The 25,635-nt window shown below is 49.3% G+C and overlaps 1 protein-coding gene across 7 annotated transcripts in view; it reads left to right on the forward strand.

The window, feature by feature from the left end:
- LOC140420849 (uncharacterized) overlaps positions 1–25,320 on the forward strand; it is a 54,463-nt gene extending 29,143 nt beyond the window's left edge. For 3 of the 7 annotated variants that reach the window (XR_011946615.1, XM_072504932.1, XM_072504933.1), the window contains exon 2: positions 24,126–25,320. Coding sequence is in view for 6 of the 7 variants with exons in the window: in XM_072504932.1 (XP_072361033.1) it covers positions 24,235–25,197 (963 nt within the window). In the remaining variant the exon portion in view is untranslated. The other 4 variants (XM_072504934.1, XM_072504930.1, XM_072504935.1 and 1 more) reach the window with 4 other exon arrangements.
- The last annotated feature ends 315 nt before the right edge of the window (positions 25,321–25,635 follow it).

The raw sequence follows: 25,635 nt of genomic DNA on the forward strand, positions 1-25,635 counted from the left end.
AGGAGCCTAAGGCGAGTGTCCGCACAAACAATATCAATTCGAGATACCTTTCTCTCCACCGTGGGACGAGACAGGGTTGTCCTATGTTCCCCCCTGCTGTTTGCACTTGTGATTGAGCCGTTGGCCATCACATTCAGACGTTCGGGAGCATGGAAAGGAATAGTGCGGGGGGGGGGGGGGGGATAGAGCATAGGGTGTCCTTATATGCCGACGACTTGCTGCTGTAAATATCGGATCCGAGTGCGTCGATAGGAGGAATATGGGTCTTTCTCGGGGTACAAGCTGAAACTGGACAAGAGTGAGTATTTTGTGGTGTCTCGGCCGGGGGTAGGGGCAGGGGTGGGGGGGCTGCCATTCCGTAGGGCAGGGACTCAATTTATGTATCTGGGGGTGCAGGTTGCCCGGGAGTGGGGGAGACTTCACAGGTACTACATCACAAGTTTGGTGGGGGGAGTGAAAGCCGATCTGGCAAGATGGGATGGCCTTCCTCTGTCACTGGCGGGTCAGGTACAGGTAGTTAAAATGAATGTGTTGCCGCGATTTCTGTTTATTTTTCAATGCCTACCGATGTTCCTGCCAAAGTCTTTTTTCAGGGAGATTGAGGGAAGGATTACCTCATTCATATGGGGAGGGAAGGTTGCCAGAGTGAGAAAGGTGCTGCTACAGAGGGGAAGGCAGGCAGGGGGTTTGGGTCTCCCGAACCTGTTGTACTACTACTGGGCGGCGAATGTGGAGAAGGTGTGGAGCTGGGCACGGGAGCAATAGGTCAGAAGGTGAGAGCATTGAGGGAGAACTAGGGAATAGGGACAGTGGGGCTCTGAGGCAGAGCAGACAGGGAGAAGTTGCTGAACACAACGGGTCTGGTGGCCTGAAGTGCGTATGTTTTAATGCAAGAAGTATTATGGGTAAGGCAGATGAACTTAGAGCTTGGATTAGTACTTGGAACTATGATGTTGTTGCCATTACAGAGACCTGGTTGAGGGAAGGGCAGGATTGGCAGCTAAACGTTCCAGGATTTAGATGTTTCAGGCGGGATAGAGGGGGATGTAAAAGGGGAGGCGGAGTTGCGCTACTGGTTCGGGAGAATATCACAGCTGTACTGCGGGAGGACACCTCAGAGGGCAGTGAGGCTATATGGGTAGAGATCAGGAATAAGAAGGGTGCAGTCACAATGTTGGAGGTTTACTACAGGCCTCCCAACAGCCAGCAGGAGATAGAGGAGCAGATAGGTAGACAGATTTTGGAAAAGAGTAAAAACAACAGGGTTGTGGTGATTGGAGACTTCAACTTCCCCAATATTGACTGGGACTCACTTAGTGCCAAGGGCTTAGACGGGGCGGAGTTGGTAAAGAGCATCCAGGAGGGCTTCTTAAAACAATATGTAGACAGTCCAACTAGGGAAGGGGTGGTACTGGACCTGGTATTGGGGAATGAGCCCGGCCAGGTGGTAGATGTTTCAGTAGGGGAGCATTTCGGGAACAGTGACCACAGTTCAGTAAGTTTTAAAGTACTGGTGGACAAGGATAAGAGTGGTCCTAGGATGAATGTGCTAAATTGGGGGAAGGCTAATTATAACAATATTAGGCGGGAACTGAAGAACATAGATTGGGGACAGATGTTTGAGGGCAAATCAACATCTGACATGTGGGAGGCGTTCAAGAATCAGTTGAAAGAAATTCAGGACTGGCATGTTCCTGTGAGCAAGAAGGATAAATACGGCAATTTTCGGGAACCTTGGATAACGAGAGATATTGTAGACCTCGTCAAAAAGAAAAAGGAGGCATTTGTCAGGGCTACAAGGCTGGGAACAGACAAAGCCTGTGTGGAATATAAGGAAAGTAGGAAGGAACTTAAGCAAGGAGTCAGGTGGGCTAGAAGGGGTCACGAAAATTCATCGGCAAATAGGGTTAAGGAAAATCCCAAGGCTTTTTACACGTACATGAAAAGCAAGAGGGTAGCCAGGGAAAGGGTTGGCCCACTGAAGGATAGGCAAGGGAATCTATGTGTGGAGCCAGAGGAAATGGGCAAGGTACTAAATGAATACTTTGCATCAGTATTCACCAAAGAGAAGAAATTGGTAGATGGTCTGGAGAAGGGTGCGTAGATAGCCGGGGTCACATTGAGATCCAAAAAGACGAGGTGTTGGGCGTCTTAAAAAATATTAAGGTAGATAAGTCTCCAGGGCCTGATGGGATCTACCCCAGAATACTGAAGGAGGCTGGAGAGGAAATTGCTGAGGCCTTGACAGATGTCTTTGGATCCTCACTGTCTTCAGGTGATGTCCTGGAGGACTGGAGAATAGCCAATGTTGTTCCTCTGTTTAAGAAGGGTAGCAAGGATAATCCAGGGAACTACAGGCCGGTGAGCCTTACTTCAGTGGTAGGGAAATTACTGAAGAGAATTCTTCGAGACAGGATCTACTCCCATTTGGAAGCAAATGGATGTACTAGTGAGAGGCAGCATGGTTTTGTGAAGGGGAGGTCGTGTCTCACTAACTTGATAGAGTTTTTCGAGGAGGTCACAAAGATGATTGATGCAGGTAGGGCAGTGGATGTTGTCTATATGGACTTCAGTAAGGCCTTTGACAAGGTCCCTCATGGTAGACTAGTACAAAAGGTGAAGTCACACGGGATCAGGGGTGAGCTGGCAAGGTGGATACAGAACTGGCTAGGTCATAGAAGGCAGAGAGTAGCAATGGAAGGATGCTTTTCTAATTGGAGGGCTGTGACCAGTGGTGTTTCGCAGGGATCAGTGCTGGGACCTTTGCTGTTTGGAGTATATATAAATGATTTGGAGGAAAATATATCTGGTCTGATTAGTAAGTTTGCAGACGACACAAAGGTTGGTGGAATTGCGGATAGCGATGATGACTGTCAGAGCATACAGCAGGATTTAGATTGTTTGGAGACTTGGGCGGAGAGATGGCAGATGGAGTTTAATCCAGACAAATGTGAGGTAATGCATTTTGGAAGGTCTAATGCAGGTAGGGAATATACAGTGAATGGTAGACCCCTCAAGAGTATTGAAAGTCAGAGAGATCACAGGTCACTGAAAGGGGCAACACAGGTGGAGAAGGTAGTCAAGAAGGCATACGGCATGCTTGCCTTCATTGGCCGGGGCATTGAGTCTAAGAATTGGCAAGTCATGTTGCAGCTGTATAGAACCTTAGTTAGGCCACAATTGGAGTATAGTGTTCAATTCTGGTCGCCACACTACCAGAAGGATGTGGAAGCTTTAGAGAAGGTGCAGAAGAGATTTACCAGAATGTTGCCTGGTATGGAGGGCATTAGCTATGAGGAGCGGTTGAATAAACTTGGTTTGTTCTCACTGGAACGACGGAGGTTGAGGGGTGACATGTAGAGGTCTACAAAATTATGAGGGGCATAGACAGAGTGGATAGTCAGAGGCTTTTCCCCAGGGTAGAGGGGTCAATTACTAGGGGGCATAGGTTTAAGGTGAGAGGGGCAAGGTTTAGAGTAGATGTACGAGGCAGGTTTTTTACGCAGAGGGTAGTGGGTGCCTGGAACTCGCTACCGGAGGAGGTGGTGGAAGCAGGGACGATAGTGACATTTAAGGGGCATCTTGACAAATACATGAATAGGATGGGAATAGAGGGATACGGACCCAGGAAGTGGAGAAGATTGTAGTTTAGTCGGGCAGCATGGTCGGCACGGGCTTGAAGGGCCGAAGGGCCTGTTCCTGTGCTGTACATTTCTTTGTTGTTCTTTGACTGCATCCTCCCAATCGCATCCTTTATCTCCTGCTCCGCTATTGCTCCTTCTACTGTAGCCCTGTCCCCCTCCCCTAGCCTCAGGTACTCCAACCCATCTAGAAATTCCTGCATCTCACGGTCTCCCCCAGGTGGCTCTGACTTGTACAAGCTCTCAAGAAACTCCGCAAAAATCTTGTTAATCGGCACTGGTGCCACCACTTGTCCCTGCCCTATCCTGTCATAATATGCACCAGTATATCATGGTGCAGCCACACACACACACACACTGATGGACATGCAGTGGGACCAATCAGCATACACAACACCGCAGCCAATCACCAGTGAGAGCACACGCACTATAAAGACAGGGAACGGGAGAGTTCCCGCTTTTTTTAGTATCAGCCAGCTCGGAGCACAGAGCTCACAGCCTGCAACACAGACATTCACCATGTGCTGAGTGCATCACCTGGTTAGGACTAGGCAAGGGTCAACAGTTAAAGCTGGTGACTTCCGGTTGCGGTGATGCCTAGCTAGCCGCACGCTTCGGCGGCTCCAGCTCCGACGGACCTTCGGGCTCTTTTAAGAGCCCCAACGGGGAATTTTTCGACGACGCAACCCGGTGTGGGGCGTGTGAGAAGGGAGTCCCCCCCAAACGAAGGAGGAAAAAACCGGCGGCTGCAGCGCGAGGAATCGTCGACCAAAGGGTCAGAAAGAGAGAAGTACAAGATGGCGGCGGAGAAAGCGCAGGCGACATGGGGGCCTGAGCATGAAATTGTGAGACGGTGCGTGGAGCTGCTGAAGAGGGAGGTGCTGACCCCGTTGCTACAGGCAATTGAGGGGCTCAAGGAGACATTAAAGACCCAGGAGACAGAGCTCCGTGTGGTGGAGCAGAAGGTGACAGATATTGAGGACGAGATCCTGGGCCTGGCGGTTAAGACACAGACGCACGAGGCACTTCATAAAAAGTGTACTGAAAGGATCGAAGCCCTAGAAAATGGAGCGCGAAGGAAGAACCTTCGGATACTGGGTCTCCCTGAGGGTGTGGAAGGAGTGGACTGTGGAGCGTACGCAAGTACGATGCTGAGCTCACTGATGGGTGCTGAGGCCCCTACGGGCCCCTTGGAGGTGGAGTGGGCAAATCGGATTCCGGCGAGAAGACCAAAAGCGGGAGAACCACCCAGGGCGATAATCGTGCGATTTTACCGCCTTAAGGATAGAGAAGAGGTCCTGAGATGGGCTAAAAAGGTGCGGAGTAGCAGATGGGAGAATGCAGTGGTACGGGTATACCAGGATTGGAGTGCGGAGGTGGCGAGAAGGAGGGCGAGCTTCAACCGAGCCAAAGAGGTGTTGCATAAAAGGAAGGTGAAGTTCGGGATGCTGCAGCCGGCAAGACTATGGGTCACGTATCAGGAGAGACACCATTATTTCGAGACGGCGGAGGAAGCATGGACCTTCATCAAAGAAGAGAAATTGGATCGGAACTGAGGGACTGATGCTGCAGGAAATGTTATTGTTAATGTTACGGTGGAAGTTAATTGAGAAGTAAACAGGGAAGGGGGGAGACATTGGGGAAATGTGGGCGCCGGTGAGGGGGGAAAGACGGGACATAGTTGGAGAAAGGGGAGGGGGAGGGGAAAGGGAGCTGCGCCATAAGAGGCGGGTCAGGTAAAGGGATGTTCCCGCACCAGAAAGAATAAGGCGGGAAGACAGGCGCAAGGCGGATGGGAGTTCCCCACATGGGGGGGGTCGAGGAGAGAGCAGGAGTAGCCGGGGTCAGTTGAAGTCAGCTGACTTACGGAAGTAATATGGGGGGAGCAATCATGCTAGAAAGAGATCTAGTGGGGAGGGGGGGAGGGGGGGGGAACAACTGGGTTGCTGCTGCGGAAATCCAAAAGGAAATGGCTAAAGAGTGGGTGGGCGGGGATGGTGTGCGACGCTGGGGGAGCGAGCGGGAGCGCGGAGGCGGGATATGGGACTGGCCTAGAGAAGGTAATGGCTAGTCGACACGGGAGGGGGGCAGGTAGCCCCCTAGTGAGGCTGATCACGTGGAATGTGAGAGGCCTGAACGGACCGATAAAAAGGGCCAGAGTGCTCGCGCATTTGAAAGGACTAAGGGCAGACGTGGTTATGCTCCAAGAGACGCACCTAAAGGTGGCGGACCAAGTTAGGCTAAGGAAAGGATGGGTGGGACAGGTGTTCCACTCAGGACTGGACGCAAAGAATAGAGGGGTGGCCATTTTGGTGGGGAAACAGGTCGCATTTGAAGCAAAGAACATCGTAGCAGATAGCGGAGGTAGATATGTAATGGTGAGTGGCAGGCTGGAGGGAATGGAGGTCGTGTTGGTTAACGTGTATGCCCCAAACTGGGACGATGCGGGATTTATGAGACGGATGCTGGGGCGTATACCGGACCTGGAGGTAGGAAACTTGATTTTAGGAGGGGACTTTAATACGGTGCTGGACCCGGGGCTAGATAGATCCAGCTCAAGGACCGGAAGAAGGCCGGCAGCGGCCAAGGTACTTAAGGGGTTTATGGACCAAATGGGGGGAGTGGATCCATGGCGATTTCTTAGACCTAGGGCTAGGGAGTTTTCCTTCTTCTCCCATGTCCATAGAGTGTACTCCCGGATAGATTTTTTTGTTTTGGGAAGGTCGTTGATCTCTAGGGTGGAAGAAGCTGAGTACTCAGCCATAGCAGTTTCGGATCATGCCCCACATTGGGTGGACCTGGAATTAGGAGAGGAAAGGGAGCAGAGAACACTCTGGCGATTAGATGTGGGACTGATGGCGGATGAGGGAGTGTGTGCAAGAGTGCGGGGGTGTATTGAGAGATATCTGGAGGTCAATGACGACGGCGAGGTCCCTGTGGGAGTGGTATGGGAAGCACTAAAAGCGGTGGTCAGAGGAGAGCTGATCTCCATTGGGGCCCACAAAAGGAAAACAGAGGCCAAGGAAAGGGAAAGATTACTGGGGGAGATTTTAAGGGTGGATAGGGAATTTGCAGAGACCCCGGAGGAGGAATTGTACAGGGAGAGGAGACGACTCCAGACGGAATTTGACCTTCTGACCACCAGAAAGGCGGAGGTACTGTGGAGGAAGGCACAGGGGAGGAGGTATGAATATGGGGAAAAGGCGAGTCGCCTGTTGGCTCATCAATTGCGAAAGAGGGCAGCAGCGAGGGAGATAGGAGGAATTAGAGACGAAAGGGGAGACACGGTGCGAAGGGCAGGAAAGATAAATGAGGTGTTCAAGACCTTCTATGAGGAACTGTATAGGTCTCAACCCCCAGAGGGAGAGGAGGGGATGCGGCAGTTCCTGGACCAATTGAGGTTCCCGAAAGTGGAGGAGCGGGGGGTGGTAGGCCTGGGGGCACCGATTGGGGTGGATGAGGTTATTAAGGGACTGGGAAGCATGCAAGCAGGGAAGGCCCCAGGACCAGACGGGTTCCCGGTGGAGTATTACAGAAAATATGTGAACTTGTTGGCCCTGTTGATGGTGAGGACGTTCAATGAGGCCAGGAAAGGGGGGACTCTACCCCCGACGATGTCGGAGGCGACGATATCGTTAATTTTGAAGAGGGATAAAGATCCGTTGCAGTGCGGGTCCTATAGACCCATTTCATTGTTGAACGTGGACGCCAAATTGTTGGCAAAGGTACTGGCATCGAGGATAGAGGACTGTGTCCCGGGGGTGGTGCACGAAGACCAGACAGGGTTCGTAAAAGGGAGACAACTGAATGTTAACGTGCGACGACTATTAGGGGTGATAATGATGCCCCCAGTGGAGAGGGAGGCAGAGATAGTGGCGGCAATGGACGCAGAGAAGGCATTTGATAGGGTGGAGTGGGAGTATTTATGGGAAGTGTTAAGGAGGTTTGGGTTTGGGAACGGGTTTATTAGCTGGGTTAGACTTCTTTATGGGGCTCCAACGGCAAGCGTAGTTACAGGTCGACATAGATCGGAGTATTTCCGACTATATAGGGGAACAAGACAGGGATGCCCGCTGTCTCCATTGTTGTTCGCGTTGGCAATTGAACCTCTGGCCATGGCGTTGAGAGACTCCAGGAAATGGAGAGGAGTGATTAGAGGGGGAGAAGAACACCGAGTCTCGTTATATGCGGATGACCTATTGTTATACGTGTCGGACCCAGCGGGGGGAATGATAGAGGTTATGCGAATTTTGAGGGGGTTCGGGGATTTCTCGGGGTATAGGCTAAACATGGGGAAGAGTGAATTATTTGTGATACATCCAGGGGACCAGAGTAGAGAGATAGAAGGCTTGCCTCTAAGGAAAGTGGAAAGAAACTTCCGATACCTGGGGATTCAGATCGCTAGGAGCTGGGGAACCTTGCACAGACTTAATCTGACACGGTTGGTAGAACAAATGGAGGAGGACTTCAAGAGGTGGGACATGCAGCCTCTATCGCTGGCGGGCAGGGTGCAAGCAATTAAGATGATGGTCCTCCCGAGGTTCTTATTTGTATTTCAATGTCTCCCTATACTAATCACTAAGACCTTTTTTAATAAAATAGACAGGATCATCACGAGCTTCGTGTGGGCAGGGAAAGTTCCGAGAGTAAGGAGGGGGTTCCTTCAGCGTAGTAGGGACAGAGGAGGATTGGCACTACCGAACTTGGGCGATTACTATTGGGCCGCCAATGTGGCAATGATACGTAAATGGATGATGGAGGGTGAGGGAGCGGCGTGGAAAAGACTGGAGAGAAAGTCCTGTAAAGGGACGAGTTTAGAGGCGCTGGTGACGGCGCCGCTACCGATCTCACCTAAAAAGTTTACCACGAACCCGGTGGTGGCAGCAACATTGAATATCTGGGGACAGTGGAGGCGACAGAGAGTGGTGGGGTCCCCAATCAGGAACAACCATAGGTTCGTCCCAGGAAGAATGGATGGAGGATTTCAGAGCTGGTTCCAGTTGGGAATTAGGAGGGTGGGAGATTTATTTATAGATGGGACTTTTGCGAGCTTGGGAGCATTGGAGGAAAAGTATAAGTTGCCCCGGGGAAATTTCTTGAGATATATGCAGGTGAGGGCATTTACTAGACAACAGGTGAGGGAATTTCTGTTGCTCCCGACACAGGGGATACAGGACAGGGTGCTTTCTGGGGTGTGGGTCGGAGAGGGCAAGGTGTCAGAGATTTACCGAGAGATGAGGGAAGAGGGGGAGGAGTCGGTGGGCGAACTAAAAGGAAAGTGGGAAGAAGAACTAGGGGAGGAGATAGAGGAGGGTATGTGGGCTGATGCCCTAAGCAGGGTAAATTCCTCTTCCTCATGCGCCAGGCTTAGCCTGATTCAATTTAAGGTGCTACATAGAGCACACATAACGGGAGCAAGATTGAGCAGGTTCTTTGGAGTGGAGGACAAATGTGGGAGGTGTGGCGGGAGCCCGGCAAACCACGCACATATGTTTTGGGCATGCCCGGCACTGGAAGGGTATTGGAAGGGAGTGACGGGAGTGATTTCGCGGGTGGTGAAGGCCCGGGTCAAACCAGGCTGGGGGTTAGCTCTATTTGTGGTTGCGGAAGAGCCGGGAGTGCAGGAGGCGAAAGAGGCCGACGTTGTGGCCTTTGCGTCCCTAGTAGCCCGGCGCAGGATCCTACTCATGTGGAAGGAGGCGAAACCCCCCGGACTGGAGGCCTGGGTAAATGATATGGCGGGGTTCATTAAACTGGAGCAGATAAAGTTTGCCCTGAGAGGATCGGCTCAAGGGTTCACCAGGCGGTGGCAGCCATTTCTCGACTACCTAGGGGAACGTTAGAGGGAAGACAGATGACCAGCAGCAGCAACCCAGGGGGAGGGGGGGGGGGGTTTAGTTTAGGTCAAAGATAAAGGGGTTTTGTTACTTGTGTATTGTTTAAAATTTCTGTATTGTTGTTGCGTTTGCTTTGTAAGAGGGGAAAAATTGTTGTTTGGGAAAAAAATTTCAATAAAACATTTATTAAAAAAAAAAACAGTTAAAGCTGGTATTGCATTTACCCACAGTTCAAGTATGTTAATATAGTTAACCTTATAATAAAATAGAGTTGCACCACTTCCAGTGTTGGTGACCTGTTTGTGATCCAGAACATCCAACACATCATATCCCTCATCTGAAGAATTTTCCTTGCCGCTGCCTCCCTCCGGAGCTGACCTACTAACATATCTCCATGTTCATAACCTGCACCCCTGCTCCTCTCAGTTGGCGCACCGCCTTCCTGGTGGACAGTCGGTCGAAGCTCGCCTGTAGTTCCTTCCTCTTTTCCAGCTTCGCTGGGTCCGCATCTTCTACATACCTCCTATCTACCTCCAACATCTCATCTATTACCCTCTGCCGCTCCAAGCTCTCCTCTTTGTCCACCCTGGTCTTAAACAAAATTACCTCACCCCTCACCACTGCCTTTCGAGCCTTCCAGACGACTGCCTTCGACACCTCACCCGTACAATTGAAACCTACATATTCCTTAATTACCTTATTAATTTTCTCACAGAACACTTGGTTCCCCAAAGGCCCCACATCCAGTTTCTACCCCGGTCTCTGCGCTACCCCCTCCTCCAGCACCATATCCACCCAATGTGGAGCGTGATCTGACACAGCAATTGCAGAGTATTCCGACCCATTGACTCCAGCCCGCAAAGCCTATCCAACCACAAAAAAGTTGATCCGCGAGTATACCGTGGGGCAGCACGGTAGCCTTGTGGATAGCACAATTGTTTCACAGCTCCAGGGTCCCAGGTTCGATTCTGGCTTGGGTCACTGTCTGTGCGGAGTCTGCACATCCTCCCCGTGTGTGCGTGGGTTTCCTCCGGGTGCTCCGGTTTCCTCCCACAGTCCAAAGATGTGCGGGTTAGGTGGATTGGCCATGATAAATTGCCCTTAGTGTCCAAAATTGCCCTTAGTGTTGGGTGGGGTTACTGGGTTATGGGGATAGGGTGGCGGTGTTGACCTTGGGTAGGGTGCTCTTTCCAAGAGCCGGTGCAGACTCGATGGGCCGAATGGCCTCCTTCTGCACTGTAAATTCTATACCTTATGGACCGCTGAGAAAAACGAATACTCCCGTTCCCTTGGGCGCAGGAACCTCCAAGGGTCCACCCCTCCCATTTCCACCATTAGCCCAGCCAGCGCCTTCGCCCCCCCCGATGGGACCAGCGAGCGCGGCCGTGATCTGTCCAACCTTGACTCCTGCACCAAGTTCCAGTCTCCCCCCCCCCCCCCCCCCCCCCCCCCCACAATCAGCTCATGCGAGTCCAAGTCAGGAATGGCCCCAAGCACCTTCCTCGCGAATCCCACATCGTCCCAATTGGGACCGTATACACTTAACAGCACCACTAATTTCCCCTCCAGTGCCCCTGCCACAATCACATATCTACCCCCCCTGATCTTCCACCACCTTCTCCATCTGAAAGCGTACCCTTTTGCTGACCAACACCGCTACCCCTCGAGCCCTTCCATCAAATCCGGAGTGAAACACTTGGCTAACCCAGCCCTTTTTAAGTCTCACCTGGTCCTTCACCCTCAAGTGAGTCTCCTGCAGCATTGCAACATCGGCTTTCAAACTTTTAAGATGCGCAAGCACCCTTGACCTCTTGACCGGACCTCCTAGCCCTCTCACGTTCCACGTGACTATCCTTACTGGGGGTCTCTCACCCCCCCCCCCCCACCTTTCTTACCCACCATCACCATACCGCCGGGCCCTGCCCCATAAGCCTGACCCGCCCCTGTCCATTGCTAACATCGAACCACTTCCCCCCCCCTCCCAAGAACCCCCCTTACAAAAACATCCCCTAACATCCATCCCTTCCCCCCCCCCCTCTCGCTCGCCTCATAGGCCCATTGAAGCCTGCTATCCAGGCTCCAACGTCCGCAGCCCTTCTCTCACCTCACCCCCGTTCACTGGCTGACTTTAGTTAGCTAGCGCGGGTGGCTCCCCCCGCCAAGACATCTCGCCCCTTCCATCCAGTCCCAGAGAAAGAAACACCAAAACAAACCCAACAATCCAATCCCTACAATTCACTAACATAACATTTAACCGTCGCAACACAGAACGCCAATCAACCCACCATTAACTTGAACTCTGTAACAATGCAAAGAGAAGTAAATTGCAATACAAATCAGTAAAAAGAAAGTTGTAACATTTATACATTTTCCAGCTGCTCAAACACAGTCCACAGTCTCTCTTCCAGTTCCTCTCTTCACGTCTGTCCCAAACATTCTGCCCTCACGAACGCCTCAGCCGCCTCCGCTGTCTCAAAATAAAAGTCTTTGGCGTTATATGTTACTCTCAACTTCGCCGGGTACACCACACCAAATTGCACCCCCTTCTTGTACAAAGCCTCCTTCACTCGCCCAAACGCCGCTCGTCTTTTTGCCAACTTCACCGTCAAGTCCTGGTAGATCCGAATCGCAGTACCATCCCACAGCACCTCACGCTTCTGCTTCGCCCAGCTTAATAAAAACCGCTTGAGCGGTTTTCCAAGTCTTCCAGCTTTGCTCGGAGTCCTCTGTTAACCTCCACCACCCTCCACAGCTCGTTCCCCATCGAGGTGACCTGGTCGCTGTGTCGTGACACGGCCTCCTCCACTTCCTTCATCTTCTCGCCCTGCTCTCTCACCTTGGCCGATGCCTTTGCCACCGCCACCCTCACCAGGCCGATTGCCTCCTCCACCAATGACTTCAACGCGACTGCCGTCTCCTTCCTCAAGGCCTTCATGCAAAACTTATGGAAGCAGATAATTACTGCCCTTGGCGGCTCCTTCACTTTGGGCTTCGGCCTTAATGACCGATGAGCTCGGTCTAGCTCGTACAGGGTGGGGCTCTCACTCTCCGCCATCAGCTCCGCCAACTTCTTAGCGAAGTATTGCGTTGGCCTAGGACCCTCTGTCCCTTCGGGCAAGCCCACAATTCTCAAATTGTGCCGCTTGAGCGGTTTTCCAAGTCTTCCAGCTTTGCTCGGAGTCCTCTGTTAACCTCCACCACCCTCCGCAGCTCGTTCCCCATCGAGGTGACCTGGTCGCTGTGTCGTGACACGGCCTCCTCCACTTCCTTCATCTTCTCGCCCTGCTCTCTCACCTCGGCCGATGCCTTTGCCACCGCCACCCTCACCAGGCCGATTGCCTCCTCCACCAATGACTTCAACGCGACTGCCGTCTCCTTCCTCAAGGCCTCCATGTGCCTCACAAACTGTTTTTCCAGCTCCACCGCCATCACCTTGGTCATCTTCTCCACCGTAAGTAGTGCGGCCCTGCCTTGCAGTTTGGCTTCCGCCATCCTGGCAACACTTTTGTTCGTCTTCTCCTTTAGCGGCGAACCCGCGTTTCCTCCTTGCTTCGACGCTGCTCTTCGCATCCTTTAGCGGCTTATTGTTTTTTATCTTCTTTCTTTTCTCCTCTCTCCCCCTTCACCCTCCTGTCCTTCATCAATCTGACTTATTCTTTCTTTGAAAAAAAAAGTGGGAGAGAAAAAAAAACTTTTACCAAACTTCCTTAAACCTTCTTTCTTTCTCTTCTGCATTCACCCAGAGCTCCCGTGGGACCAGGCTTCAGCCTTTTTTCTTCCTCCTAGGTGGGAGCCATCCGACGTGGAGCACCCTCCCTACAAAGTGCTCGGGCCTGCCGCCTCTGCCTCCTCGTAGCTCTCTGACCTCGACGCCGCGCTGGGCCCAGCGCCTCAGTCCCCGCCGCCCGACACCCGCGCGGGGTTCTTCGCCGGTTTTTAAGCTGGCTGCTCATGACGGCCCCAAAGGCTGACGATAGTCGGGGGGGTGCGTGAAGACTCGGGGATTTACCCGAAATTGCAGCGAATCACGGCCACCGGCGGGAGCTCTTGTTGATGCGGCCGCCCTACTCGCCCACGCCACCGGAAGTCTGTGTACAGTTTTTAATCATGGTTAATCCACCTACTGGAGCATCCAGAGGAAATCCACACACACAAAGGGAGAATGTACAAACTCCACACAGTTACCCAAGGCCGGAATTGAATCCGCGTCCCTGGCACTGTGAAGCAGCAGTACTAACTTTAGGGAGTTAGGAGATAAGTTAAAAGTAGGACCTCAAAGGTAGTAATCTCAGGATTGCTACCAGTGCCACGAGACAGTCAGAGTAGAAATTCAAGAATAGTCAGAATGAATACGTGGCTTGAGAGATGGTGCAGGAGGGAGGGGTTCAGATTTGTGGGACATTGGAACCGGTTCTGGGGGCAGTGGGACCATTACAAATTGGATGGTCTACACCTGGGCAGGACTGGAACCAATGTCCTAGGGCGTGCTTTTGCTAACACTGTTGCGGAGGTTTTAAACTAATGTGGCAGGGGGGTGGGAACCAGATTAGGAAGTTAGAGGTCAGTAAAGAGGCAGCAACTAAAGCCAGTAAGGTACTAGATAATAAACTCAATGTGACTAAGGGGAAGGGTAGACAGGGAAGAGATGATGAACGCAAAGGGACAGGTGGTTTGAGGTGCATTTGTTTGAATGCGAGAAGTGTAGCAGGTAAGGCAGATGAACTTAGGGCTTGGATTAGTACCTGGGAATATAATGTTATTGGTATTACTGAGACTTGGTTGAGGGAAGGGCAAGACTGGCAACTAAATATCTCAGGGTATAGATGCTTCAGGAGGGATAGAGAGGGAGGTAAAAGGAGTGGAGGAGTTGCATTACTGGTCAGAGATGAGATCACAGCTGTGATTAAGGAGGGCACGGAGGATTTGAGCACTGAGGCAATATGGGTAGAGCTAAGAAATAGGAAGGGTGCAGTAACATTGTTGGGACTTTACTACAGGCCTCCCAAAAGCGAGAGTGAAGTAGAGGTACAAATATGTAGACAGATTATAGAAAAATGTAGGAGCAATAGGGTGGTCGTGATGGGTGATTTTAACTTCCCCAACATTGAATGGGACTCATGTAGTGTTGGAGGCGTAGATGGAGCAGAATTTGTAAGGAGCATCCAGGAGAGCTTTTTCAAGCAGTATGTAAATTGACCAACTTGGGCAGGGGCCATACTGGACCTGGTGTTGGGGAATGATCACGGCCAGGTGGTTGAAGTTTCAGTCGGTGATTACTTTGGGAATAGCGATCACAATTCCGTAAGTTTTAGAATACTCAGGGACAAAGACGGGAGTGGTTCGAAAGGAAGAGTGCTAAATTGGGGAAAGGCCAAGTATATCAAAATTCGGCAGGAGCTAAGGAATGTGGATTGGGAGCAGATGTTTAAGGGTAAATTCACATTTGAAATGTGGGAGTCTTTTAAGGAAAGGTTGATTAGGGTGCAGGACAGACATGTCTCTGGGAAAATGAGGGATAGAAATGGCAAGATGAGGGAACCATGGATGACGGGTGGAATTGTGAGACTAGCTAAGATGAAAAAGGAAGCATACATAAGATGTAGGCGACTTAAAACTGATGAAGCTTTGGAGGAATTTCGGAAAAGTAGGACAAATCTCAAACGCGCAATAATGAGGGCTAAAAGGGGTCATGAAATATCTTCGGCAACAGTTAAGGAAAATCCCAAAGCCTTTTATTCGTATATAAAGAGCAAGAGGGTAACTAGAGAAAGGATTGGCCCAGTCAAAGACAAAAGAGGGAATTTATGCTTGGAGTCAGAGGAAATGTGAGAGATTCTTAATGAGTACTTTGCAACGGTATTCACCAAGGAGAGGGACATGACGGATGTTGAGGCTAGGGATGGATGTTTAAATACTCTAGGTCAAGTCGGCATAAGGAAGGGAGAAGTTTTAGGTATTCTAAAAGGCATTAAGGTGGACAAGTCCCCAGGTCCGGATGAGATCTATCCCAGGTTACAGAGGGAAGCGAGGGACGAAATAGCTGGGGCCTTAACAGATATCTTTGCAGCATCCTTGAGCACGGGTGAGGTCCCGGAGGACTGGAGAATTGCTAATGTTGTCCCTTTGTTTAAGAAGGGTAGCAGAGATAATCCAGGGAATTATAGATCTGTGAGCTTGACGTCAGTGGTAGGCAAACTGTTGGAGAAGATACTGAGGGATAGGATCTATTCACATTTGGAAGAAAAAAGACTTATCAATGATAGGCAGCATGGTTTTGTGCAGGGAAGTCATGTCTTACAAACCTAATAGAATTCTTTGAGGAAGTGACAAAGTTAATTGATGAGGGAAGGGCTGTAGATGTCAAATACATGGACTTCAGTAAGGCGGTTGATAAAGTTTCCTACGGCAGGTTAATGGAAAAAGTGAAGTCGTATGGGGTTCAGGGTGTACTAGCTAGATGGATAAAGAACTGGCTGGGCAACAGGAGACAGAGAGTAGTGGTGGAAGGGAGTGTCTCAAAATGGAGAAAAGTCACTAGTGGTGTTCCACGGGATCCGTGATCGGACCACTGTTGTTTGTGACATTAATGATCTGGACGAAGGTATAGGTGGTCTGATTAGCAAGTTTGCAGATGATACTAAGATTGGTGGAGTTGCAGATAGCGAGGAGGACTGTCAGAGAATACAGCAAAATATAGATAGATTGGAGAGTTGGGCAGAGAAATGGCAGATGGAGTTCAATCCAGGCAAATGCGAGGTGGTGCATTTTGGAAGATCTAATTCAAGAGCGGTCTATACGGTCAATGGAATAGTCCAGGGGAAAATTGATGTACAGAGAGATCTGGGAGTTCAGGTCCATTGTACTTTGAAGGTGGCAACGCAGGTCGATAGAGTGGTCAAGAAGGCTTACAACATGCTTGCCTTCATCGGACGGGGTATTGAGTACAAGAGTCGGCAGGTCATGTTACAGTTGTCTTGGACTTTGGTTAGGCCACATTTGGAATACTGCGTGCAGTTCTGGTCACCACATTACCAGAAGGATGTGGATGCTTTAGAGAGGGTGCAGAGGAGGTTCACCAGGATGTTGCCTGGTATGGAGGCTGTGAAGAAAGTTTGTGTAGATTAGGATTGTTTTCATTGGAAAGACGGAGGTTGAGGGGGACCTGATTGAGGTCTACAAGATTATGAGCGGTATGGACAGGGTGGATAGCAACAAGCTTTTTCCAAGAGTGGGGGTGTCAATTACAAGCGGTCACGATTTCAAAGTGAGAGGGGAAAAGTTTAAGAGAGATGTGGGTGGAAAGATTTTTACGCAGAAGGTGGTGGGTGTGTCTGGAATGCTTTGCCGGCAGAGGTGGTAGAGGCGGGCATGATAGCATCATTTAAGATGCATCTAGACAGATATATGAACGGGTGGGGAACAGAGGGAAGTAGATCCTTGGAAAATAGGCAACAGGTTTAGATAAAGGATCTGGATCGGCGCAGGCTGGGAGGGCCGAAGGGCCTGTTCCTGTGCTGTAATTTTCTTTGTTTTTGTTCTCACCACTGTGCCAGCGTACTTTTTATAATTTTATATCTTGGTCCTATGACTCTTATGGTAATTGAATCACAAATCATAATTTTTTATTCAACATCATCTTTCAATGGTGGATGTCCCAGCCAGCATTTGCAGCCAATCAGAATGTGTCCTTTCCTCACAGCAGGAGCCTCTTGCGCAGGCGCAGTGCTGGATTCTGAAATGGAGCAAGCGCACTCCCTGCTCCAATTAACGCATGCGCACTGAGTGCCGCAGCTGCAGAAAGGGGTGCCTTTTGGCTCCGAAACCCGAATGAAACGGCCGATCGTGAGAGGGTAATCGGGGCGGGGGAATGGCAGGGGGGACTTTCTAAACACCCAGTGGAGGACTCAAAACCCGAACAAGAAGCGATTGGTACCGCGTTCACAACAAACGGGGTCGCGGCGGCGGGCAGCTGCCTGAATTGGAGGCCCGGGTTAACGGACGCGTGCAACAGGGCGCATGCGCAGTCATCTTGCTCCAGCTCGCTGGGGGAATGTTGTGAATCTCTAGCCTGATTGATACTCGGATTTTGGAAACTCCTTTTCCAGGGATTAGAAGAGGATATACACACAGAAAATTCAAACAAAAAGAAATGTTTGGCACATCTCAATTCCTCTCTTAGACTGGCAGTGTTGGACTTTGTATAGTTGCAGACTCTTGGAAGTGGAAGATTTACAGACAGGGAACTCAAATCAAACATCACGTCAAAACCTGACAGTCAATTCATCAGGATCTGACTGTTATCTGCCTTTGTGGAAGGTAAACAGTTTGTTCTGTCTGTGAAATTTCAGATATGAATATGAAACATGAATTGCAGGTTAAGAATAAACCTGACCCGTTTAAATTGTAACCAAAGGTTGGGAGTAGGAACTGTTACTGAAAAATGGAATTTGTTTAAAGAAAAAATGTTCAGATACAGTAGAAAGATATTCTTACAAAAAGGAAAAGATAGGGAAATAATTCCAGAGCTTCCTTGCTTAAGATAAGAAGGAAAAATGTGCGTATTACAATGTCAGATGGGTAATACAAACGAGAGTCGGGCAGAATATAGAACGTTCAGAGGGGAATTTTAAAAAAGGAAGGAAGGGAACAAAGAACAAAGAAATGTACAGCACAGGAACAGGCCCTTCGGCCCTCCAAGCCCGTGCCGACCATGCTGCCCGACTAAACTACAATCTTCTACACTTCCTGGGTCCGTATCCCTCTATTCCCATCCTATTCATGTATTTGTCAAGATGCCCCTTAAATGTCACTATCGTCCCTGCTTCCACCACCTCCTCCGGTAGCGAGTTCCAGGCACCCACTACCCTCTGCGTAAAAAACTTGCCTCGTACATCTACTCTAAACCTTGCCCCTCTCACCTTAAACCTATGCCCCCTAGTAATTGACCCCTCTACCCTGGGGAAAAGCCTCTGACTATCCACTCTGTCTATGCCCCTCATAATTTTGTATACCTCTAGCAGGTCTCCCCTCAACCTCCTTCGTTCCAGTGAGAACAAACCGAGTTTATTCAACCGCTCCTCATAGCTAATGCCCTCCATACCAGGCAACATTCTGGTAAATCTCTTCTGCACCCTCTCTAAAGCCTCCACATCCTTCTGGTAGTGTGGCGACCAGAATTGAACACTATACTCCAAGTGTGGCCTAACTAAGGTTCTATACAGCTGCAACATGACTTGCCAATTCTTGTACTCAATGCCCCGGCCAGTGAAGGCAAGCATGCCGTATGCCTTCTTGACTACCTTCTCCACCTGTGTTGCCCCTTTCAGTGACCTGTGGACCTGTACTCCTAGATCTCTTTGACTTTCAATACTCTTGAGGGTTCTACCATTCACCGTATATTCCCTACCTGCATTAGACCTTCCAAAATGCATTACCTCACATTTGTCCGGATTAAACTCCATCTGCCATCTCTCCGCCCAAGTCTCCAAACAATCTAAATCCTGCTGTATCCTCCGACAGTCCTCATCGCTATCCGCAATTCCACCAACCTTTGTGTCGTCTGCAAACTTACTAATCAGATCAGCTACATTTTCCTCCAAATCATTTATATATACTACAAAGAGCAAAGGCCCCAGCACTGATCCCTGTGGAACACCACTGGTCACAGCCCTCCAATTAGAAAAGCATCCTTCCATTGCTACTCTCTGCTTTCTATGGCCTAGCCAGTTCTGTATCCACCTTGCCAGCTCACCCCTGATCCCGTGTGACTTCACCTTTTGTACTAGTCTACCATGAGGGACCTTGTCAAAGGCCTTACTGAAGTCCATATAGACAACATCCACTGCCCTACCTGCATCAATCATCTTAGTGACCTCCTCGAAAAACTCTATCAAGTTAGTGAGACACGACCTCCCCTTCACAAAACCATGCTGCCTCTCACTAATACGTCCATTTGCTTCCAAATGGGAGTAGATCCTGTCTCGAAGAATTCTCTCCAGTAATTTCCCTACCACTGAAATAAGGCTCACCGGCCTGTAGTTCCCGGGATTATCCTTGCTGCCCTTCTTAAACAGAGGAACAACATTGGCTATTCTCCAGTCCTCCAGGACATCACCCGAAGACAGCGAGGATCCAAAGATTTCCGTCAAGGCCTCAGCAATTTCCTCTCCAGCCTCCTTCAGTATTCTGGGGTAGATCCCATCAGGCCCTGGGGACTTATCTACCTTAATATTTTTTAAGACACCTAACACCTCTTCTTTTTGGATCTCAATGTGACCCAGGCTATCTACACACCCTTCTCCAGACTCAACATCTACCAATTCCTTCTCTTTGGTGAATACTGATGCAAAGTATTCATTTAGTACCTCGCCCATTTCCTCTAGCTCCACACATAGATTCCCTTGCCTATCCTTCAGTGGGCCAACCCTTTCCCTGGCTACCCTTTTGCTTTTTATGTACGTGTAAAAAGCCTTGGGATTTTCCTTAACCCTATTTGCCAATGACTTTTCGTGACCCCTTCTAGCCCTCCTGACTCCTTGCTTAAGTTCCTTCCTACTTTCCTTATATTCCACGCAGGCTTCGTCTGTTCCCAGCCTTTTAGCCCTGATAAATGCCTCCTTTTTCTTTAGATGAGGCCTACAATATCTCTCGTCATCCAAGGTTCCCGAAAATTGCCGTATTTATCCTTCTTCCTCACCGGAACATGCCGGTCCTGAATCCCTTTCAACTGCCACTTGAAAGCATCCCACATGTCAGATGTTGATTTGCCCTCAAACATCCGCCCCCAATCTATGTTCTTCAGTTCCCGCCTAATATTGTTATAATTAGCCTTCCCCCAATTTAGCACATTCATCCTAGGACCACTCTTATCCTTGTCCACCAGTACTTTAAAACTTACTGAATTGTGGTCACTGTTACCGAAATGCTCCCCTACTGAAACATTTACCACCTGGCCGGGCTCATTCTCCAATACCAGGTCCAGTACCGCCCCTTCCCTAGTTGGACTGTCTACATATTGTTTTAAGAAGCCCTCCTGGATGCTCCTTACAAACTCCGCCCCGTCTAAGCCCCTGGCACTAAGTGAGTCCCAGTCAATATTGGGGAAGTTGAAGTCTCCCATCACCACAACCCTGTTGTTTTTACTCTTTTCCAAAATCTGTCTACCTATCTGCTCCTCTATCTCCCGCTGGCTGTTGGGAGGCCTGTAGTAAACCCCCAACATTGTGACTGCACCCTTCTTATTCCTGATCTCTACCCATGTAGCCTCACTGCCCTCTGAGGTGTCCTCTCGCAGTACAGCTGTGATATTCTCCCGAACCAGTAGCGCAACTCCGCCTCCCCTTTTACATCCCCCTCTATCCCGCCTGAAACATCTAAATCCTGGAACGTTTAGCTGCCAATCCTGCCCTTCCCTCAACCAGGTCTCTGTAATGGCAACAATATCATAGTTCCAAGTACTAATCCAAGATCTAAGTTCATCTGCCTTACCCGTAATACTTCTTGCATTAAAACATACGCACTTCAGGCCACCAGACCCGCTGTGTTCAGCAACTTCTCCCTGTCTGCTCTGCCTCAGAGCCACACTGTCCCTATTCCCTAGTTCTCCCTCAATGCTCTCACCTTCTGACCTATTGCTCCCATACCCACCCCCCTGCCATACTAGTTTAAACCCTCCCGTGTGACACTGGCAAACTTCGCGGCCAGGATATTTATGCCTCTCCGGTTTAGATGCAACCCGTCCTTCTTATACAGGTCACACCTGCCCCGGAAGAGCTCCCAGTGGTCCAGATAATGGAAACCCTCCCTCCTACACCAGCTGTTTAGCCACGTGTTTAGCTGCTCTATCTTCCTATTTCTAGCCTCACTGGCACGTGGCACAGGGAGTAATCCCGAGATTACAACCCTCGAGGTGCTGTCTTTTAACTTTCTGCCTAGCTCCCTGAACTCCTGCTGCAGGACCTCGTGCCCCTTCCTGCCTATGTCGTTAGTACCAATATGTACAACGACCTCTGCCTGTTTGCCCTCCCCCTTCAGGATGCCCTCTACCCGTTCGGAGACATCCTGGACCCTGGCACCAGGGAGGCAACATACCATCCTGGAGTCTCTTTCACGTCCACAGAAGCGCCTATCTGTGCCCCTGACTATAGATTCCCCTATTACTATTACTCTTCTGCGCTTTGACCCTCCCTTCTGAACATCAGAGCCAGCCGTGGTGCCACTGCTCTGGCTGCTGCTGTTTTCCCCTGATAGGCTATCCCCCCCGACAGTATCCAAAGGGGTATACCTGTTCGAGAGGGGGACAACCACAGGGGATTCCTGCACTGACTGCCTGCCCTTTCTGGTGGTCACCCATTTCTCTGCCTGCACCTTGGGTGTGACCACATCTACATAACTGCGATCTATGACGCTTTCCGCCACCTGCATGCTCCTAAGTGCATCCAATTGCCGCTCCAACCGAACCATGCGGTCTGTGAAGAGCTCCAGTTGGGTGCACTTTCTGCAGATGAAGCCATCCGGGACGCTGGAAGCCTCCCGGACCTGCTACATCTCACAGTCAGAGCACAGCACCCCTCTAACTGACATTGCGTCAATTAATTAAAATTAAAATTAAAAACATTTTTTTTTTTGAATTTTTTTTTTTGAAATTTCGATGTTACTGTTGACTCTCTGTTTCCTAGCACTAGATTTCTAATAGAAATGCGAAAGCTAAATATAGTACTCTCCGATCTCTGGCTTAGATATCCCTCTAAATTATAATTAAGTAATTATGTTTAATTAGTTACCAATGCTCAGTTTTTTTAATTTAGTGTAGATTCCCAACCAGCCACTCAGGCCACAGCTTTTCTGTGATTTCACTTCAGTTTCCCCCCCGACACACACACACTTTGAAAAAGGTACAAAAGTAAAAATGCGTAAAAATCACTTACTTACCTTCTTCGTGTTAATAATAAAATATGGTACTTACGTCACACCAATGGGTTTTATTATTAGGTTAGAGGAGGAGGGCGGGTGGGAGACACTACACGTGTAGTGTCTCGGGCTTCCTCTCCACCAGAATTTATTGGTGAGGGTCTTCCCAGAGGTCCGCGGGTCGAACTTCCTGTTCCCGCCTTAAATACTAAAATATAAAAAAAAACAGAAAAGAGGGACCGAAAACGGGACCAGATAAGTGTTTTTAAAGCACAGACTTACATCCCAGCAATCACTTCCGCACTGCCCCCGCTGAAATTGACAAACCAGCTGTTCTCCCGCCGAAATCGACTGGCCTGCCCCTGCAAAGACAAGTGTTTTTAAAGCACAGACTTACCTCCCAGCAATCACTTCCGCACTGCCCCCGCTGAAATTGACAAACCAGCTGTTCTCCCGCCAAAATCGACTGGCCTGCCCCTGCAAAGACAAGTGTTTTTAAAGCACAGACTTACCTCCCAGCAATCACTTCCGCACTGCCCCCGCTGAAATTGACAAACCAGCTGTTCTCCCGCCGAAATCGACTCGGAAGCAAAGAGAAAGTATGAGCAATGAGCAGCCAACATAGAAGGAGATCAAAATGGCTGGTATGATTTTGTAAATGCTAATAGGGTGGTAAAAAGAGGATTATGGGTGGAAAAGATTGGTTTCACAGGTCGGCACAACATCGAGGGCCGGAGGGCCTGTACTGCGCTGTAATGTTCTATGTAATGTGTGGAAGCAGGGGGCATGGATGAAGAATTAAAGGAATAATTTACATGTCTTTTCTATGGAAGATGCTGCTGCGTAGATCATGGGGAAAGATAAATTTCAGACACTTCGGGGATTTAAAGTTGATAAGGATAGGCTGTCCGAGAAAGCTTTGAAGGCACCAGGACTGGATAAGATGGATCCAAGGATACTAAGGGAATACAGAATGGAAACTGGTCATCATTTTCCAATCTCCCTTTGACTTATGGGTGGTGACATAGGACTGGAGAATTGCAAATATTGCATCTTTGTTCAAAAAAGGGAATAAAGATCAATTCAGCAACTACAGGACAGCCAATTTAACCTCTGTGGTGGAGAAGCTTCCAGAAATTATAATTTTGGAACACATTAACAGTAATTTGAGCAAGTGTGTTTCAATTGAGGTTAGTCAGTACAGGTTCGTTAAGGGAAAATCATTTTTAACTAATAATGTTGGAGAGGCTTTTAATACGATGTATATGGACTACTAAATGGCATTGGATCAAGTTCTGTGCAACAGACTTGTGATGAAACCGACAGCTCATGGAATAAAGGAGACACTAGCCACGTGAATTTTAAATTGGCTGACTGACAGGAAACAGAGAGTAGTGTTTTTCGGACTGGTTGACGGTTTATAATTGAGTTTCTAAGAGCAGCTGATAGGACCGCAGCTCTTCCTAATGTATATAAAAGATTTGGACCTTGATGCTCAAGTACAATTTTGAAATTTGTGGACAGAGTCACAGACTGCACTACTCATCTAGCATAGTTTCAGACCGGGGGCAGGTTCCCTTCCTCGAAGGATATGAGTGACCAGGTCGGATTTTAGGAGCTTTTCTCTCATGCCGGCCCTAAAAATGACAGATTCATTCAGCTTAATTTCACAATCTGCCTTTGTATTTTTGTGGATTCTCTCTCACTCCTTTTTTTCTGTTTTAAATCAATTTCACAGGGTTTTGGCAGGGGAGAATTTGCAGTCAGGAAACTGAAACCAAACATCACATCAGGATCTGACCGAGTCGCTCAATTTATCCTAACCTGAATATCATTAGATTTTGAACATGGAAGGAAAAAGCACTGTTTACAGTGTGGTGAGTCCGTATACGTATTCTGTGTGTGGACGAGGCTTCAGCCAATCATCTGGCCTGTCACAATGTGAATGCAGTCACAATGGGGAGAAACTATGCAAATATGGGGACTGTAAAAAAAAATTCAGATCCCAGTCTGAGTTGGCAAGATATCAGTGCAGTCACACTGGGGACAGACCGTTCACTTGCTCCCAGTGTGGGACGGGATTCAATTGTTTATCGTATCTGCAGAGACACCAGCGGGTTCATACTGGGGAACGACCCTTTAAATGCCCAGACTGTGGGAATTGCTATAAAAGTTCCTGGGAACTGATGTCCCATCAACGTGTTCACAGTGGTGAAAGACCATTCTGCTGCTCTCAATGTGGGAGTGGCTTCAGACGATCATCACATCTCACTGTACACCAACGAATTCATACTGGGGAGAAGCCGTTTACCTGCTCCGAGTGTGGGAAGGGATTCAGTCAGTCATCCAATCTGCAAACACACCAGCGAGTTCACACCGGGGAGAGGCCATTCATCTGCTCTGAGTGTGGGAAGGGATTTACTGATTCATCACATCTACTGACACATCAGCAAGTTCACACTGACGAGAGACCTTTTCCGTGCCCAGACTGCGGGAAGTGCTATAAAAGCTCCCAGGACGTGATATCACATCAAAGGGTTCACAGTGATGAAAGACCATTCATGTGCTCTCACTGTGGAGCTGGGTTCAAGCGATTACCTAACCTAATTACACATCAGCGCACTCACACTGGGGAAAGACCTTTCATCTGCTCTGATTGTGGGAAGCGATTCACTCAGTCTTACAACCTGCTGAAACACCAGCGAGTTCACACTGGGGAGAGGCCATTCATCTGCTCCAAATGTGGGAAGAGATTCATTCAGTCTTCCAACCTGCTGAGACACCAGAAAGTTCATGAGGAGCTACAGTGATTCACCTTTGCATCCAAGACTGGATAAGGTTCATGGGATCTGTCTCTGTTGATGTGAATAACTGCAGCTCAGTTATAGGTGTTTATATTCTAGATTAAATTAAAATAAATCAGCTTTGTGTTACATAGCGTCGGTCTTTTTTAATATATCAAACACAAGTTAATTCCTTCTCAAGGGCTCTCCATCTCCCATCCCCTTCATCCTCACAAGTGTGAGCAGTTCTTGGGAGCTTCTTTGACACTAAAGATCGAGACAATCTGATCAGCTGCCTCTGCTGCTACCCTCCTTTCCACTAGACACCCAGGACAATCTGCCTCTAACTGTCTGAGCCCCCCTCAGTTTCTCTCCCATCTCCCCTCATATCATACCCTATTTCTAAGAACCTGCTGATCACCCAATGTCCCCAAGTTCAGATATTGTTCACGGTTCTCTCTCTCT

Source organism: Scyliorhinus torazame, chromosome 5 (genome assembly GCF_047496885.1).
Source record: "Scyliorhinus torazame isolate Kashiwa2021f chromosome 5, sScyTor2.1, whole genome shotgun sequence".
Taxonomy (NCBI): Eukaryota; Metazoa; Chordata; class Chondrichthyes; order Carcharhiniformes; family Scyliorhinidae; genus Scyliorhinus; species Scyliorhinus torazame.